The 16,701-nt window shown below is 45.0% G+C and overlaps 1 protein-coding gene across 4 annotated transcripts in view; it reads right to left on the reverse strand.

Annotated features, from left to right (window-relative positions):
- The window catches only part of PIP5K1A (phosphatidylinositol-4-phosphate 5-kinase type 1 alpha), a 51,614-nt gene that overhangs the window by 26,055 nt on the left and 8,858 nt on the right, over positions 1 to 16,701 (reverse strand). For 2 of the 4 annotated variants that reach the window (XM_031009889.3, XM_055358451.2), the window contains exon 2: positions 7,501 to 7,539. The exons of the other annotated variants lie outside the window; for them this stretch is intronic. In XM_031009889.3, the coding sequence (XP_030865749.1) occupies positions 7,501 to 7,539 (39 nt within the window). The remainder of the gene's footprint in view (positions 1 to 7,500; positions 7,540 to 16,701) is intronic. 4 annotated transcript variants of the gene reach the window in all.

The raw sequence follows: 16,701 nt of genomic DNA on the forward strand, positions 1-16,701 counted from the left end.
TTGTATTTTTAGTAGAGACGGGGTTTCACCGTGTTAGCCAGGATGGTCTCAGTCTCCTGACCTCATGATCCGCCTGCCTCGGCCTCCCAAAGTGCTGGGATTACAGGCATGAGCCACCACACCCGGCCTTTTTAAATTTTTTTTTGAGACGGAGTTTTGCTGGTCACCCAGGCTGGAGTGCAACAGCACCATCTTGGCTCCCTGCGACGTCCTTCTCCCAGTTCAAGCGATTCTCCTGCTTCAACCTCCCGAGTAGCTGGGATTACAGGTGCCCACCACCATGCCTGGCTGATTTTTGTATTTTTAGCAGAGATGGGGTTTCACCATGTCGGCCAGGCTGGTCTTGAATGCCTGACCTCAGGTGATCCACCCGCCGCGGCCTCCCAAAGTGCTCGGATTACAGGGGTGAGCCACTGCGCCTGGCTAATTTTTGTATTTTTTTTTAGAAGAGAGAGGGTTTCACCATCTTGGCCAGGCTGGTCTTAACTCCTGACCTCGTGATCCACCAGCCTTGGCCTCCCAAAGCGCTGGGATTACAGGCATGAGCCACCATGCCTGGCCATTACGTGTGACGCAAGAGCAAAGTTAGGCTCACAGCAAGGTTTAATTTTCAATTTACCTAGACCTTCATGAAATTCTAATTACCATCTCAAAGAACACGGTTCCTGTCAAAACCCTCAGCTGCCCCATCCCCCAACATACCCACATGCTTGTGCAACACCAGCAACTATGGAATCTGATTCTCAATGAGGTACTCTGTATGCTTTCAGTTGAAAATAAAAATGCTGATTCTAGACTCTTTGGTCAGTGCCTGGCCTATCCTCTCCTCTTTTACCCAGAGGAAACGGTTTAGAAGAGACCAGGCAGAACCAAAAGCCAGCATCTGCTTCTAGTCTGGTAGTTACCACCTAGAAAGTAAGCTCCTCTGTATGCAAAAAGTCACTGAATAAAGTTAAACAAGACAAAAAAAGCAGGTAAGTAATTTCAATGCAGAGTGGCTCTGAAACTTTCTACTCCCTAAAAAGTTCTACCTTGCTACCTTTCCTAGTTTTATCACACAAACATGTAGCTCTAGGGCTGCTACATTCTTGCAAAATACCTAGAATAAAGATGAGACGATGTCGCTCCATGGAATTTTGGTGCCAACTGCTTAGCTATCTGTGACTGCAAAACTGGGACTAATTCCAAGAGCACTCAGGGTGATGATGCTATTAGGGTCTAAGTAATAATACTCAGACCAAGTGACAAAGAGAGGAGCAGAATCAGGACACAAAACCTTCTCTCTTCCTTGCCTAAAGTTTTGCCCCTATGGCACACATCAGAGATCCAACCTACCAATGAACAGAAGAGAAAAATATCGTATCTATTTTATATCAAAAAAAGGAAAAAATATATATATATGTAATTTTTTTTCCCTTTGAGACACGGTCTCACAATGTCACCCTGGCTGGAGTGCAGTGGTGCAATCTCTGCTCACTGCAGCCCCTTCCTCCCAGGCTCAAATGATGCTCCCACCTCAGCCACCTGAGTAGTTGGGACTACAGGTGTGTACCACCACGCCCAGCTGATTTTGCTTTTTTTGCTATTATTCTTTTTTGTAGATATGAGGTCTCACTGTGTTGCCCAGGCTGGTCTCAAACTCCTGGATTCAAGTGATCCTCCCACCTCAGCCTCCTGAGTCACTGGTACTATCAGCCTGCACCACTGCACCTGGCTGTTAGCCAGACAATTTTTAAAGAGAATGAGATTCATCCCTATGGATAAAACCAGAATACTGTTCAACAGAAAATGTTTTCTAGTGTCTTTGTGAAAAATACTGTAGGAATACATTATCGTTTTGTAATACATACCCATGATTTATATATATCATTATCTTTTTGGGCAGGGAAACAGCATTAAAATGTACTCTTCCCTAGAAGAAAATATTTTGTCTGAGAATCTTGAGACCTGCATTTCCCAATCTAAGGCAAAACTCTCAAAGGACATTATTCCAATGTCTTCATTATCATCAGTCTACACTTGGAAGTATGGCATGTACTATAAGAGAGAAGAACCTATTACCCAAGGGTGGGTATATAGGTTAATAGCTTGGCTATAAATGCTACAGAGAAGGTCCTAGGCCAGCTTCTCCATACTGGCTCAATTTTAATACATCTCAGCCTTAGTTTAATGCCAAATTATTCCTGCTTTTTTCTCAATCACTCAGGCATCTCTACATTCTCTCATTTCTCTTTAATGTTATTAACACTAAACTGCAATGCTGATATATTTTTAGAAAGGTTATTTCTCTCCTATGACCAAACAACTTATGTTTGTATAAACACTTTGGAAGCCTACAAATATATCTCATTTGACCCTCAAAAAATACTACAGGGTTTGGAAACTATTTTAATTAAGGATTTAAGAGAGAAATAACCAAATGGAATATGTGAAACCTGTTTGGGTGCTGATTAGAAAAAAAGAAACCATAAAAAGACATTTCTGAGAAAAGAGCCTTGAGAAGCAAAGTTAAACAATTATTAATTTTATAGATGTGACAATACCACTGTAGTTATATTATACTCTCCCATCCTCACCTCTAAAAGATTCCCTAAGTGTATTAATAGGTTCTGAAGTATTTAGGAGTGAAATCCCATGAGGACTGGGCTTGCTTTAAAATATTCCAGGGAGGTAGAGGTAGAAAAATGGAGAAGTATAGATGCAAGATTGGCAAAATGCTGTTATCAAAGCTAGGTGATAGGCCAGGTAAAGTGGCTCACGCCTGTAATCCCAGCACTTTGGAAGGCCAAGGCAGGTGGATCACGTGAGGTCAGGAGTTCGAGACCAGCCTTGCCAACATGGCGAAACCCCATCTCTACTAAAAACACAAAAATTAGCTGGGCAAGGTGGCGGGCGCCTGTAATCCCAAATACTTGGAGGCTGAGGCAGGAGAATCGGTTGAACCCGGGGAGCAGAGGTTGCAGTAAGCTGAGATCGCACCATCGCACTCCTGCCCGGGTGAAAGAGTGAAACCCTGTCTTAAAAAAAAGCTAGGTGGAAAGTATATGGAGGTTCATTATACTATTCTCTCTACTTCACGTGCATCTGAGGAATTTTATAATGTAAGTAAAGGAAAAAAATACCACAGAAGAAAATAAAACAAGTCTGGATAATCAAACTTCTTGATCTGAGTTGGCTTTTTTAAAATAGAGACAGGCAAGCCGGGCGCAGTGGCTCATGCCTGTAATCCCAGCACTTGGGGAGGCCAAGGTGGGCATATCACAGGGTCAGGAGATCGAGATCATCCTGGCTAGCAAGGTGAAACCCCGTCTCTACTAAAAATACAAAAAAGTAGCCAAGCATGATGACACCACCTGTAATCCCAGCTACTCGGGAGACTGAGGCAGGAGAATCTCTTGAACCTGGGAGACAGAGATTGCAGTGAGCCGAGATCGCGCCACTGTACTCCAGCCTGGGCAACAGAGCAACACTCTGTCTCAAAAAATAAATAAATAAATAAAAACAGAGACAGGCATTGAGCACAGTGGCTCACATCTATAATCCCAGTACTTTGGGAGGCCAAGATGGGAGGATTAATTGAGCCCAGGAGTCCGAGACCAGCTTGAGCAACATAGGGAGACCCCATCTCGGCAAAAAAAAAAAAAAAAAAAAAAAAAAAGGAAAGAATATGTAAAGACAGGGTTTAGCCATGTTCCCCAAGCTGGTCTTGAATGCCTGGGCTCAAGCGATCCTTCCACCTCAGCCTCCCAAAGTACTGGGATTAGAAGCATGAGCCACCGCACAAGGCCTACTTTCCAGTTTTGTTTCTTTTTTTTTCAGATGGAGTTTCACTCTTGTTGCCCAGGCTGGAGGGCAATGGTGCAATCTCAGCTCACCGCAACCTCCACCTCCCGGGTTCAAGAGATTCTCCTGCCTCAGCCTCCCGAGTAGCTGGGATTACAGGCACGCACCACAACACCCAGCTAATTTTTTTTTTTTTAATTTTTTGTAGAGATGGGGTTTCACCTTGTTGGTCAGGCTGGTCTCGAACTCCTGACTGCAGGTGACCCGCCCGCCTCAGCATCCCAAAGTGTTGGGATTATAGGCATGAGCCACCGGGGCCAGCCCCTCTTTTCTTTTTTTTTTTTTTTGAGATGAGAGTCTTGCTCTGTCGCCCAGGCTGGAGTGCAGTGGCACGATGTTGGCTCACTGCAACCTCTGCCTCCTGGGCTCAACTGATTCTCCTGTCTCAGCCTCCCGAGTAGCCAGGATTACGGGTGTGCACCACCACACCTGGCTAATTTTTGTATTTTTAGTACAGACAGGGTTTCGCCATGTTGGCCAGCCTGGTCTGGAACTCCTGACCTCAAGTGATCTGCCCACCTCATCCTCCCAAAGTGCTGGGATTATAGGCGTGAGCCATTGTGCCCAGCCTACTTTCCAATTTTCAAGCTAAAACCACTTATTACAAATCAATAAACCACTTATATTAGAAGAAAATCATTCAGAAAGAGATTTTTAGTCTAATTTTTAGTCTAATCCCTTTTATTATAAGAACACAGAAGAAGAGGTTAAGGAATGGGCTCAAAATCAAAGCATAGGCAGTGACAGAGGCAAAACTAGAACCCACATTCAATTCATGATCCCTAATTCAATACTTTCTTCTGAATAATCTCTGGCCTTTTTTTTTTTTTTTTTTTTTTTTTTGAGACAGAGTCTCACTCTGTTGCCAGGCTGGAGTGCAGTAGCGTGATCTCAGCTCACTGCAACCTCCACCTCCCAGGTTCAAGCGATTCTCCTGCCTCAGACTTCAAGCAGCTGGGACTACAGGTGCACGCCACCACACCCAGCTAATTTTTGTATTTTCAGTCAAGACGGGGTTTCACCATGTTGGCCAGGACGGTCTCGATCTCTTGACCTTGTGTTCCACTTGCCTTGGCCTCCCAAAGTGCTGGGATTACAGGCGTGAGCCACTGAGCCCGGCCTCATCTTTGGTTTTTAATTTCCTGGCCACCTAGAAAGCAGCTGGAACAAGAAAGCACCAATGGAACTAGAATGCTCTAACAAACTAAATAAATCTCAGATTTGCTAATGGACAATATGAAGACATATATTCTTCCCTCAAGGTACCCCCTTTTTCCTTGAGACAAGGAAATGTTTCATTTTCACTGATGGGATTAAGAGTACAGTTGTCCTCCTTTAGGTCCTCTCAAGGAAATTAACAACACTGTTCCTCTAGCAACACTCATCAACATCATTTGCAAAAAGAATATGAAAGTACCTTTCTTTTAGGGAGATTACCTTTGTTCTGAATTAGGCAATGCCAGTATTCTAGAGGAGCAGAAACTTTCAAGTCTGATACTTGAAAGCGCAGTTTCACAGTTTTACAGACGTTAAGGGCCTCACTAGCATAGAAAATACCTTTTTGTCTTTGTAACAAGACATTAACAATTTTAATACTGCCAGGCACAGTGGCTCACGCCTGCAATCCCACCACTTGGGGGAGGCCAAGGTGTGCAGTGGATCACCTGAGGCCAGGAATTCAAGACCAGCCTGGCCAACATGGTGAAACTTCATCTCTATAAATACAAAAATTAGCCGGACGTGGTGGCATGTGCCTGTAATCCAGCTACTTGCGAGTCTGAGGCAGGAGAATCGCTTGAACCCAGGAGGTGGAGGTTGCAGTGAGCTAAGATCGTAACACTGCACTCCAGCCTGGGCAACAGAGCAAGACACCATCTCAAAAATAAAAAATCTAAAAAAAAAATGAAAAGAAAAAGAGAAAGAAAAAACAATTAGCCAGACATGGTGGTGTCTGTAGTCCCAGCTACTTGTGAGGCTGAGGTGGGAAGATGGCTTGGGCCTGGGAGGTCAATGCTGCAGTGAGCTATGATCATGCCACTGCACTCCAGCTTGGGTGACAGAACAAGACCCTGTCTCAAAATACATAAATAAATTAATACATTAATAAAATTAAAATGCTTCTGAAAAAATGAACAATAATTCCACCTACTGTACACAAAGGAGCTCAGAATTTTGTTGATTTAGGAAGGCTAAAGTCAGAAGGAGAAGTTTCCTTCTGTACTACTCTCTCCTTCACCCCAAGGACTCTTGGTTCAGACAGTAACTACAAACATTTAACCCGGTTTTAAGTAAAGTTAGTTCACACACAGAATTTCAAATTAGTGAGGGGAGCAGCAGCAGTGGGTAGGAATGCAGGCTCTGAAATCAGAACACCCAAAAATCTATATCCCAGGGAAAACAAAACCAAAAACAGAAAAAGAAATCAGAACACCTAGGTTTGCTAGGTTTGAATACTAGATTTAACATTTACAGCTGGGCACAATGGCTCAAGCCTGTAATCCCAGCACTTTGGGAGGCCTAGTGGGTGGGTCACTTGAGGCCAAGAGTTCAAGACCAGCCTGGCCAACGTGGAAAAACCCTGTCTCTACTAAAAATACAAAAATTAGCTGGGTGTGGTGGCACGCACCTGTAGTCACAGCTACTCTGGAGGCTAAGGCACGAGAACTGCTTGAACCCAGGAGGCAGAGGTTGCAGTAAGCTGAGATCACAGCACTGCACTCTAGCCTGGGTGACAAAGCAAAACGTTGTCTCAAAAAAAAACATTTACTAAGTAGGTAACCTTGGGTAGATTGGTTAAAATTTCTCTAGAGCAGACTGGCTACCTTATCTATAAAATGTGGAAGTAACAACATGTACTTCATAAGGTTGTTATGAGAATTAAACAAGTTACATATAGGCTTAATCTATAATAAATGCTCTACTTAATCTACAATAAATGCCTATAAATTCTAGCAATTATTATCAATGTGAATTATGAAATGCCATCTACAGGACAGGAAGGGTCGGGGAAATGAGAGGTACAACAGAAAGAGAAAAGGAAAAGAGTTGAGACTGGTTTACTGAAACAAAAGGAAATGAACATTAAGTTACAGGAAAATTTCAAGGGAGAGAAAAGGTAGTCACTGATTCATAATATACTGAAGAATTCTGAGAAAAGATACTTCTATGTTAGGGTAACATATTTTTTGGAGAGGGCAGTGAGATATGGGAGCCAGCGTCAAATAATGCTTGTAAGGCATCCACAGCCTTCTTAGAAGACCATGAACTACCACTCCAAGAAGTCTGCAACTGTTTTTTTTTTTTTTTTTTGAGATGGAGTCTTGCTCTGTTGCCCAGGCTGGAGTGCAGTGGCACGATCTCGGCTCACTGCAAGCTCTGCCTCCCGGGTTCACGCCATTCTCCTGTCTCAGCCTCCCGAGTAGCTGGGACTACAGGCACCTGCCACCATGCCCAGCTAATTTTTTTGTATTTTTAGTAGAGACGGGGTTTCACTGTGTTAGCCAGGATGGTCTCGATCTCCTGACCTCGTGATCCGCCCGCCTCGGCCTCCCAAGGTGCTGGGATTACAAGTCTGCAATTGTTATGGGGAAGAGGAATTGGCTGCTAGTTACTGTAAGGAGCTCATGCTTCTTTAGCACAGATACACATCAGATCTACCTCTCTTACGGCTGACCCCACAGCACAGAAAGTTGAAACCTAATGAGGAAAAACAGAAAGTTACCACTTACTCCTGGGGTCCCATTTGCTTACAGCATGATAAGCATACATGTTTTTAAAACTCTAAAGTTTAAAATTATGAACTGGACCTGGTCAGATTCCTAGCACCATACTGTGAAATGTGGAATGATTTTTTTGTAATTCTAGGTAAATGTTCAAAAAAATGGCAGAAGGAGAAGCCTCTGACACAAAAATTCTAGGAGCAGTCACAAAACTTGTACTTCAAGTCATTTCACTCTGGAGTGAATTCAGACAGCAAAACATTTCAGGTATAAGGTTCCTCTGCAGCCAGACTTTTTTATCTTTTAAAAAAGAATGCCGGGCGCAGAGGCTCAAACTTGTAATCCCAGCACTTTGGGAGGCGTGATCACCTGAGGTTAAGAGTTCACAAGACCAGCCTCCTGGCCAACATGGTGAAAACCCGTCTCTACTAAAAATACAAAAATTAGCTGGCGCGGTGGCAGGCACCTGTAATCCCAGCTTCTCAGGAGGCTGAGGCAGGAGAATTGCTTGAACCCAGGAGGCAGAGCTTGAAGTGAGCCAAGATTGCCTTTGCACTCCAGGCTGGATGACACAATGAGACTCCTTTTCAAAAAAAAAAAAAGGCCGGGTGCGATGGCTCACGCCTGTAATCCCAACACTTTGGGAGGCCAAGGCGGGAGGATCACCTGAGGTCGAGAGCTCGAGACCAACATGACCAACATGGAGAAACCCCGTCTTTACTAAAAATACAAAAAAAAAAAAACAATTAGCATGGCGTGGTGGCGCCTGCCTGTAATCCCAGCTACTCGGGAGGCTGAGGCAGGAGAATCGCTTGAACCTGGGAGGCGGAGGATACAGTGAGCTGAGATCGCGCCATTGCACTCCAGCCTGGGCAACGAGAGCAAAACTCCGTCTCAAAAAAAAAAAAAAAAAAAAAAAAAAAAAAAGAATGCACAGGCTGGGCATGGTGGTTCATGCCTGTAATCTCAGCACTTTGGGAGGCTAAATCAGGTGGATCACTTGAGGCCAGGAGTTCGAGACCAGCCTGAGCAACATGGTGAAAACTGGTCTCCACTAAAAATACAAAAATTTAGCCAGGTATGGTGGCACAAGCCTGTAGTCCCAGCTACTCAGAAGGCTGAGGTGGGAGGATGACTTGAGCCCAAGAGGCAGAGGTTGCAGTGAGCCAAGATCAAACCATTGCGCTCCAACCTGGGCGACAGTCACAAGGTAGATTTTGTTTGAGGCTCTTCCGCTCCTTGAGGGCAATTTGGTACTAACTTGCAAAAAGCCAGCCGGGTGCTGTGGCTCACGCCTGTAATCCCAGCCCTTTGGGAGGCTGAGGCAAGCAGATCACTTGAGGTCAGGAGTTCGAGACCAGCCTGACCAACATGGCAAAACCCCGTCTCTACTAAAAATACAAAAATTACCTGGACATGGTGGCGATCACCTGTAATCCCAGCTACTAGGGATGCTGAGGCACGAGAATCGCTTGATAATGGGTGGCAGAGGCAGCAGTGAGCCGAGATGGGGTCACTGAAATCCAGCCTGGGCGACAGAGCGAAACTCTATCTCAAAAAAACAAAACAAAACAAAACAAAAACAAAAACAAAAACCAAAAAACAGAAAAAAACAAAGCAAAAAGCCTTAAAAATCATTATGTACAATCTGACCAAGAAGTACTAAGTTATCTTAGTGAAGCAAACAAAGATGTATATACAAGGATATACATTACAAGGATATACAAGGATTACAGCAGTGTATATATAACTATAATTGCATAGATCCCATTATTGGAAAGAATCTAAGTGAACAATAGGGAACTTATAATATACATCATGGTGCAGTCATAAAATCGAACACTATATAACCATTATTTTTATGTATATTTATGGATGTCAATATATTGAGTGGAAAAAGGTCAAAAAATTATATAATATAATACAATTTTTTATAAAAACTTTATCTATAAATTCACATGTACTTATACACATAGAAAAGGTGCACAAGATTATATACCAAAATGTTAAAAGATGACCATTTCCTGATAGTGGGAGTAGGCTTATTCTGTAACTTTAAATTTCTATTTTTCCTTACCTATATAAACTATACAAATATTTTAACGTGTATGTTACATAATTTAACAATTAAAGAAAAGGAATGGCTTTACTGTCATTTTCTTTGCTTAATAACAAAGTGGTTTCCCAGTAAACCACTACTCAACAGTCCCACACATACAAACCACCACACTCCCCACACACACATTAACTCAAGCTCATTACAACCACGTTATGCTATTGCAAAGATAAGGAACAAGAAAAAATATGAAAAGAAAATGCCAGAAATGCTGCTGACGATCCTAAGCTAAAAATAAGTATAAGTCTTATGTTCTCATACCCTCTTTCTCAACTACATATTACTTTCAGATGACTATAAAACCTGAAACATACCTGTATCAGCACATATAAGAGATTCTCTCTTAAAAAGGGAACCATACCCCTCAGAAATCAACAGTCTCCTATAAAACAGGGATACCCAATTTCAACATAATTCCTGGATGCCAAGACTTCAAAAATATTAAAGAACTAGCTTCTAAATTATGAAAATAAGCTAGGAAATCATTAATGTTACTAAAATAATTCCAGAACAGCAGAACCAGTCAAGTCAAATGCCAAAGTGAAAACAACCCAGTCAATTTTTGCTAAATACAATGTCAAGCCTACTCTGGACACACTGCCTATAAAGTAGCCCTGCTCCACAAGGAGCAGTACCCCAAAAAAATACACATTTTATTTTTTAAAAAAAGGCAGGCCGGGCGCGGTTGCTCACACCTGTAATCCCAGCACTTTGGGAGGCCAAGGTAGGGGAATCACGAGGTCAGATCAAGACCATCTTGGCTAACACGGTGAAACCCCGTCTCTACTAAAAATAAAAAATAAAATAGCCGGGCGTGGTGGCGGGCGCCTGTAGTCCCAGTTACTCCAGAGGCTGAGGCAGGAGAATGGCATGAACCCAGGAAGCGAACTTTGCAGTGAGCCGAGATCACGCCACTGCACTCCAGCCTGGGCGACAGAGCGAGACTCTGTCTCAAAAAAAAGAAAAAAAAAAAAAAAAAGGCAAAGTCAGCCAGGCACGGTGGCTCACGCGTATAATCCCAGCACTTTGTGAGGCCGAGGCGGGCAGATCACGAGGTCAAGAGATCAAGACCATCCTGGCCAACATGGTAAAACCCCGTCTCTACTAAAAATACAGAAATTGGCTAGGCGTGGTGGCGTGCGCCTGTAGTCCCAGCTACTCGAGAAGCTGAGGCAGGAGAATGGCTTGAACCTGGAAGGCAGAGATTGCAGTAAGCAGAGATCATGCCTCTGTACTCCAGCCTGGCGACAGAGCGAGACTCCGTCTCAAAAAAAAAAAGGCAAAGTCAAATCATCACACCGTGTCACAGAAAATTTTTCTGAGTAACTCTGTACCAGTCCTAAGGAAGCAATCCATCTTGATCCTTGGCCCCACCTTTAATTGTGTTTGTGGTGAAGAGGTACTGGGGAAGCTGATTTCTAGTCACTTGGCAAACACAACTATGATTCTTCATAAATTTACTTGCTACTACCCAGCCACTGGAGACTAATATTCACTATTGAGAGGAAGGAGAAAATGTAAAGGAAGTGAAAATCCATCAGTATAATCTGAGAAGTGTGAAAAAAGGAAACTTCAGAATGAGAAATGAGCTGAACTTTAAGATGGTTTCGAACTCCTGGCTTCAACTGATCCACCCACTTTGGCCTCCCGAAGTGCTGGGATTATAGGCGTTGAGCTACCGCACCAGCCACAAAGATGTTTAAGAGATAACTTAAAGAGATAATGTAAACAAAATATCTTTTTTTTTTTGAGACGGAGTCTCACACTGTCACCCAGGATGGAGTGCAGTGGCGCGATCTTGGCTCACTGCAAGCTCTGCCTCGCGGATTCACGCCATTCTCCTACCTCAGCCTCCCGAATAGCTGGGACTACAGGCGCCTGCCACCACACCCAGCTAATTTTTTTTTTATTTTTTGTTTTTAGTAGAGACGGGGTTTCACCATGTTAGCCAGGATGGTCTCGATCTCCTGACCTCGTGATCCGCCCGCCTCGTTCTCCCAAAGTGCTGGGATTACAGGCGTGAGCCACTGCACCCGGCCTTTTTTTTTCTTTTTTGAGACAGAGTCTCGCTCTGTCGCCCAGGCTGGAGTGCAGTGGCGCGATCTTGGCTCACTGCAAGCTCCGCCTCCTGGGTTCATGCCATTCTCCCACCTCAGCCTCCCAAGCAGCTGGGAGTAGCTGGGACTACACGCGCCCGCCACAACGCCCGGCTAATTTTTTGTATTTTTAGTAGAGACGGGGTTTCACCATGTTAGCCAGGATGGTCTCGATCTCCTGACCTTGTGATCTGCCCGCCTCAGCCTCCCAAAGTGCTGGGATTACAGGCATGAGCCACCACGCCTAGCCAACAAAATATCTTTTAAGTTTTTTGGTCTTGAGACAAGGTCTCACTCTGTCACCCAGGCTGGAGGGCAGTGGCAGGAACACAGCTTACTGCAGCCTCAACCTCTCAGGTTCAAGTGATTCTCACCTCAGACTCCAGAGTAGCTGGGACTACAGGCACACATCACCATGCCCAGCTAATTTTTATATTTTTTGTAGAGACAGGGTTTCACTATGTTACCCAGGCTGGTTTCAAACTCCTGAGCTCAAGCAATCTGCCTGCCTCAGCCCCCCAAAGTGCTGGGACTACAGGTGGAAACCACTGTGCCCAAATAGTTCTGAAATGAGTTCTCCTCACTCTAGTGTGTGGAACAAAACAGAGTTGGCCTTAATAGCACAGCCTCTCCCTGCACTTTCAGAGCAGAAGCATTTCTGTCAGGGATGCAATGACATCATCTACTGATGAGAAACCAAGAAGCAGTGTGTGACTGACTCTAATGTTTGAAATAAACATATAATTTGGGGACACTAAAGGCTAGCCAGATATGCATTCCTCAGACAACTGGAGTTTTGCCCAAACAGGTCATAGGGAAACAATCCCTGAGGTCCAATTTAATTACCTACCAACACTACTACATAAATATGTCAATAAGCCGCGGCACAGTGGCTCATGACTGTAATCCCAGCACTTTGGGAGGCTGAGGCAGGTAGATCACCTGAGGTCAGGAGATCAAAACCAGCCTGGTCAACATGGCGAAACCCGTCTCTACTGAAAATACAAAAAAATTAGCCGGGCATGGTGGCGCACACCTGTAATCCTGACTACTCGGGAGTCTGAGGCAGGAGAATCACTTGAACCCAGGAGACAGGAGGCTGCAGTGAGCCCAGATCATGCCACTACACTCCAGCCTGGGCAACAGAGCGAGACTCCATCTCAAAAAATATGTATGTATGTCAATAGTTCCTACATAGAGCACAAAGAGATAAGCAGCTTTTTTGGAATTAAAATGCTAACTCTCAGTGGACTTTTGGTTGATAAAGATGGAGAGCCACACCAAGCAGGGTGGCTCATGCCTGTAATTCCAGCACTTTGAGAGGCTGAGACAGGAGGATCGCTTTAGGCCAGGAGTTTCGGATCGACTGAGCAATATGATGAGACTGTCTCTACTTAAGAAAGAAAAAAAAAAAACAGCAGTGTGGTGGCCCATGCCTGTAATCCTGAGTAGGCTGAGGTGGGAGGATCACTTCAGCCCAGGAGTTTGAGGCTACAGTGAGCTATCATCATGCCATTGCACACCACCCTGGATGACAGAGTGAGATCCAGTCTCGATAAAAAAAAAAAAAGTGGGGGGGGCCGGGGAGGGCAGGTGCAGTGGCTCACACCTGTAATCCCAGCACTTTGGGAGGCGGAAGCAGGCAGATCACCTGAGGTCAGGAGTTCGAGACCAACCTGGCTAACATGGCAAAACCCCGTCTCTACTGAAAATACAAAAATTAGCCAGACATGGTGGCGGGCACCTATAATCCCAGCTACTCGAGAGGCAGAGGCACAAGAATCTCTTGAACCCAGGAGGCAGAGATTGCAGTGAGCTAAGATTGCGCCACTGCACATCAATCAGCCTGGGCAACAGAGCAAGACTCCATCTCAGAAAAAAGAAAGAAAAAAAAATGCAGGCTAGTCGCGGTGACTCACGCCTGTAACTCCAGCATTTTGGAAGGCTGAGGTGGGCAGATCACGAGGTTAGGAGTTCAAGACCAGCCTGGCCAACATGGCAAAACCCCGTCTCTACTAAAAATACAGGCGGGGCACGGTGGCTCACACCTGTAATCCCAGCACTTTGGGAGGCTGAGGTGGGCGGATCACCTGAGGTCAGGAGTTCAAGACCAGCCTGACCAACATGCAGAAACCCCATCTCTACCAAAAATACAAAATTAGCCGGGTATGGTGGCGCATACCTGTAATCCCAGCTACTCAGGAGGCTGAGACAGGAGAATTGCTTGAACCCGGGAGGCAGAGGTTGCGGTGAGCAGAGATCATGCCATTGCACTCCAGCCTGGGCGACAAGAGCAAAACTCCATCTCAAAAAAAAAAAAAAAAAAAAAATTAGCCAGGCATGGTGGCATGCGCCTGTAATCCCAGTTACTAGAGAGGCTAAGGCAGAATTGCTTGAACCCAGGAGGCGGAGGTTGCAGTGAGATGGCATCGTGCCACTGCACTCCAGCCTGGGCGACAGAGCAAGACTCTGTCTTGGGCGGGGGAAAGAAAAAAAGCAAGAGGCCGGGCGCGGTGGCTCACGCCTGTAATCCCAGCACTTTGGGAGGCCGAGGCGGGCGGATCACGAGGTCAGGAGATCGAGACCATCCTGGCTAACACGGTGAAACCCCGTCTCTACTAAAAATACAAAAAATTAGCCGGGCGTGGTAGTGGGCGCCTGTAGTCCGAGCTACTCGGGAGGCTGAGGCAGGAGAATGGCGTGAACCCGGGAGGTGGAGCTTGCAGTGAGCCGAGATCGCGCCACTGCACTCCAGCCTGGGCGACAAAGCAAGACTCCGTCTCAAAAAAAAAAAAAAAAAAAAAAAAAAGAAAAAAAGCAAGATTCCTTACAATATAATAGAACAAAAACAAAATCTACCCAGTTATTTGCTGGATTATCTGAGGCAATCTCTCTGGTCCTAGTTAACTTGGAATACTGAAAGACACTCTACACGCCTGCAGGTGGGAGACACAAATTGTTCTTCAACTGAAAATACTCTTGAAATGTCAACCTGCCTCCTGAGAAGTACTGCTGAACACATAGCTCTAAGGAAGTGTGTTCAAAAAAAAAAAGCGGCCAGGCGCAGTGGCTCACGCCTGTAATCCCAGCACTTTGGGAGGCCGAGGTGGGCAGATCACCAGGTCAGAAGATCGAGACCATCCTGGCTAACACGGTGAAACCCCCCCCCCAAAAAAAATACAAAAAGTTAGCCAGGCGTGGTAGCGGGCGCCTGTAGTCCCAGCTACTCAGGAGGCTGAGGCAAGAGAATGGCGTGAACCCAGGAGGCGGAGCTTGCAGTGAGCCGAGATTGTGCCACTGCACCCCAGCCTGGACAACAGAGCAAGACTCCGTCTCAAAAAAAAAAAAAAAAAAAAAAAAAAAAAGCGTACCATTACAACATCCTTAATAATGACTGGATCAAGCCAATTAAGAAAACCAAGCCACGGCCGGACACAGTGGCTCACACTTGTAATCCCAGCACTTTGGGAGGCTGAGGAAGGTGGATGCCGAAGTCAGGAGTTCGAGACCAGCCTGACCAACATGGTGAAACCCCATCTCTACTAAAAATACAAAAATTAGCTGGGCGTGGTGGTGTGCGCCTGTAATCCCAGATACTCAGGAGGCTGAGGCAGGGGAATCGCTTGAAAGCAGGAAGTGGAGCTTGCAGTGACCCAAGATTGCACCACTGCACTCCAGCCTAGGCGACAGAGTGAGACTACATCTCAAAAAAAAAAAAAAAAAAGAAAAGAAAACCAAGCCACATCTCAGAGAAAAGCTAAATTTTGTTTCTTAGCTAGTGTAAATTTTTCCTAACGCTCTTCTAGGAAACAGTCAGAAGTGCAAGGATGTCCCTAGAAACAAAAGCTTGAAAGCAATTTGATCTACCAGTCCTGGGGTCACCTCAGCTAATAGCCAACTAAAAGCAGTATATCAAAGAATGAGCCAGCTGGGCCCGTTGGCTCACACCTGTAATCCCAGCACTTTGGGAGGCCAAGGCAGGTGGATCAGCTGAAGTTAGGAGTTCGAGAACAGCCTGACCCAACATGGAGAAACCCCGTTTCTACTAAAAATACAAAAATTAGCCAGGTGTGGTGGCATGTGCCTGTAATCCCAGCTACTAGGGAAGCAGGGGAATCACTTGAACTCAGGAGGAGGAGGATGCAGTGAGCCAAGATCGCACCACTGCACTCCAGACTGGGCAGCAAGAGCGAAACTCTGTCTCAAAAAAAAAAAAGAAGGAGCAACATATTTATTAAGATTAATCTTGATGGCTAGGCATGGTGCCTCATGCCCGTAATCATCCCAGCACTTTGGGAGGCCGATGCAGGCAGATCACGAGGTCAGGAGTTCGAGACCAGCCTGGCCAGCATGGTGAAACCCTGACTCTGCTAAAAATACAAAAATTAGCCAGGCGTGGTGGCGTGCGCCTGTAATCCCAGCTACTCGGGAGGCTGAGGAAGCAGAATCACTTGAACCTGGAAGACGGAGGTCACAGTGAGCTGAGATCACGCCACTGCACTCCAGCCTGAGGGACAGAGCGAGACTCCATCTCAAAAAAAAAAAAAAAAGATTAATCTTAGTAACATACAGCCTTTATGCAACATCTTTACCTCAGTTTCCTAATTTGGAAAATGAGGGAGTTAAATTAAAATAACTCTACATTTCCCTCTAGTCAACTTTTGCTTCTAGTCCTACAAACAAGTTTCATGGTTCTCAGACCTCAAATATGTATCCCTTGGCACAAAAACGTTCTTTGAAATTAAGAAAAAAATCCAAGTCCTTCCTTAAAAGACTTGGGTTTCCTGAATAAGCTACCCATGGCCAAGAGGCACTTGAAATTTTTGGCAGATAGCCACCTTCCAACTTTATTTCCAAATCTGGTTCTATCTTGAAACAGCAATGAATTCTGCTGGGTTAAAATGAACATATTTCAGACCAGGCACAG

Source organism: Gorilla gorilla, chromosome 1, assembly GCF_029281585.2.
Source record: "Gorilla gorilla gorilla isolate KB3781 chromosome 1, NHGRI_mGorGor1-v2.1_pri, whole genome shotgun sequence".
NCBI classification, from domain to species: domain Eukaryota; kingdom Metazoa; phylum Chordata; class Mammalia; order Primates; family Hominidae; genus Gorilla; species Gorilla gorilla.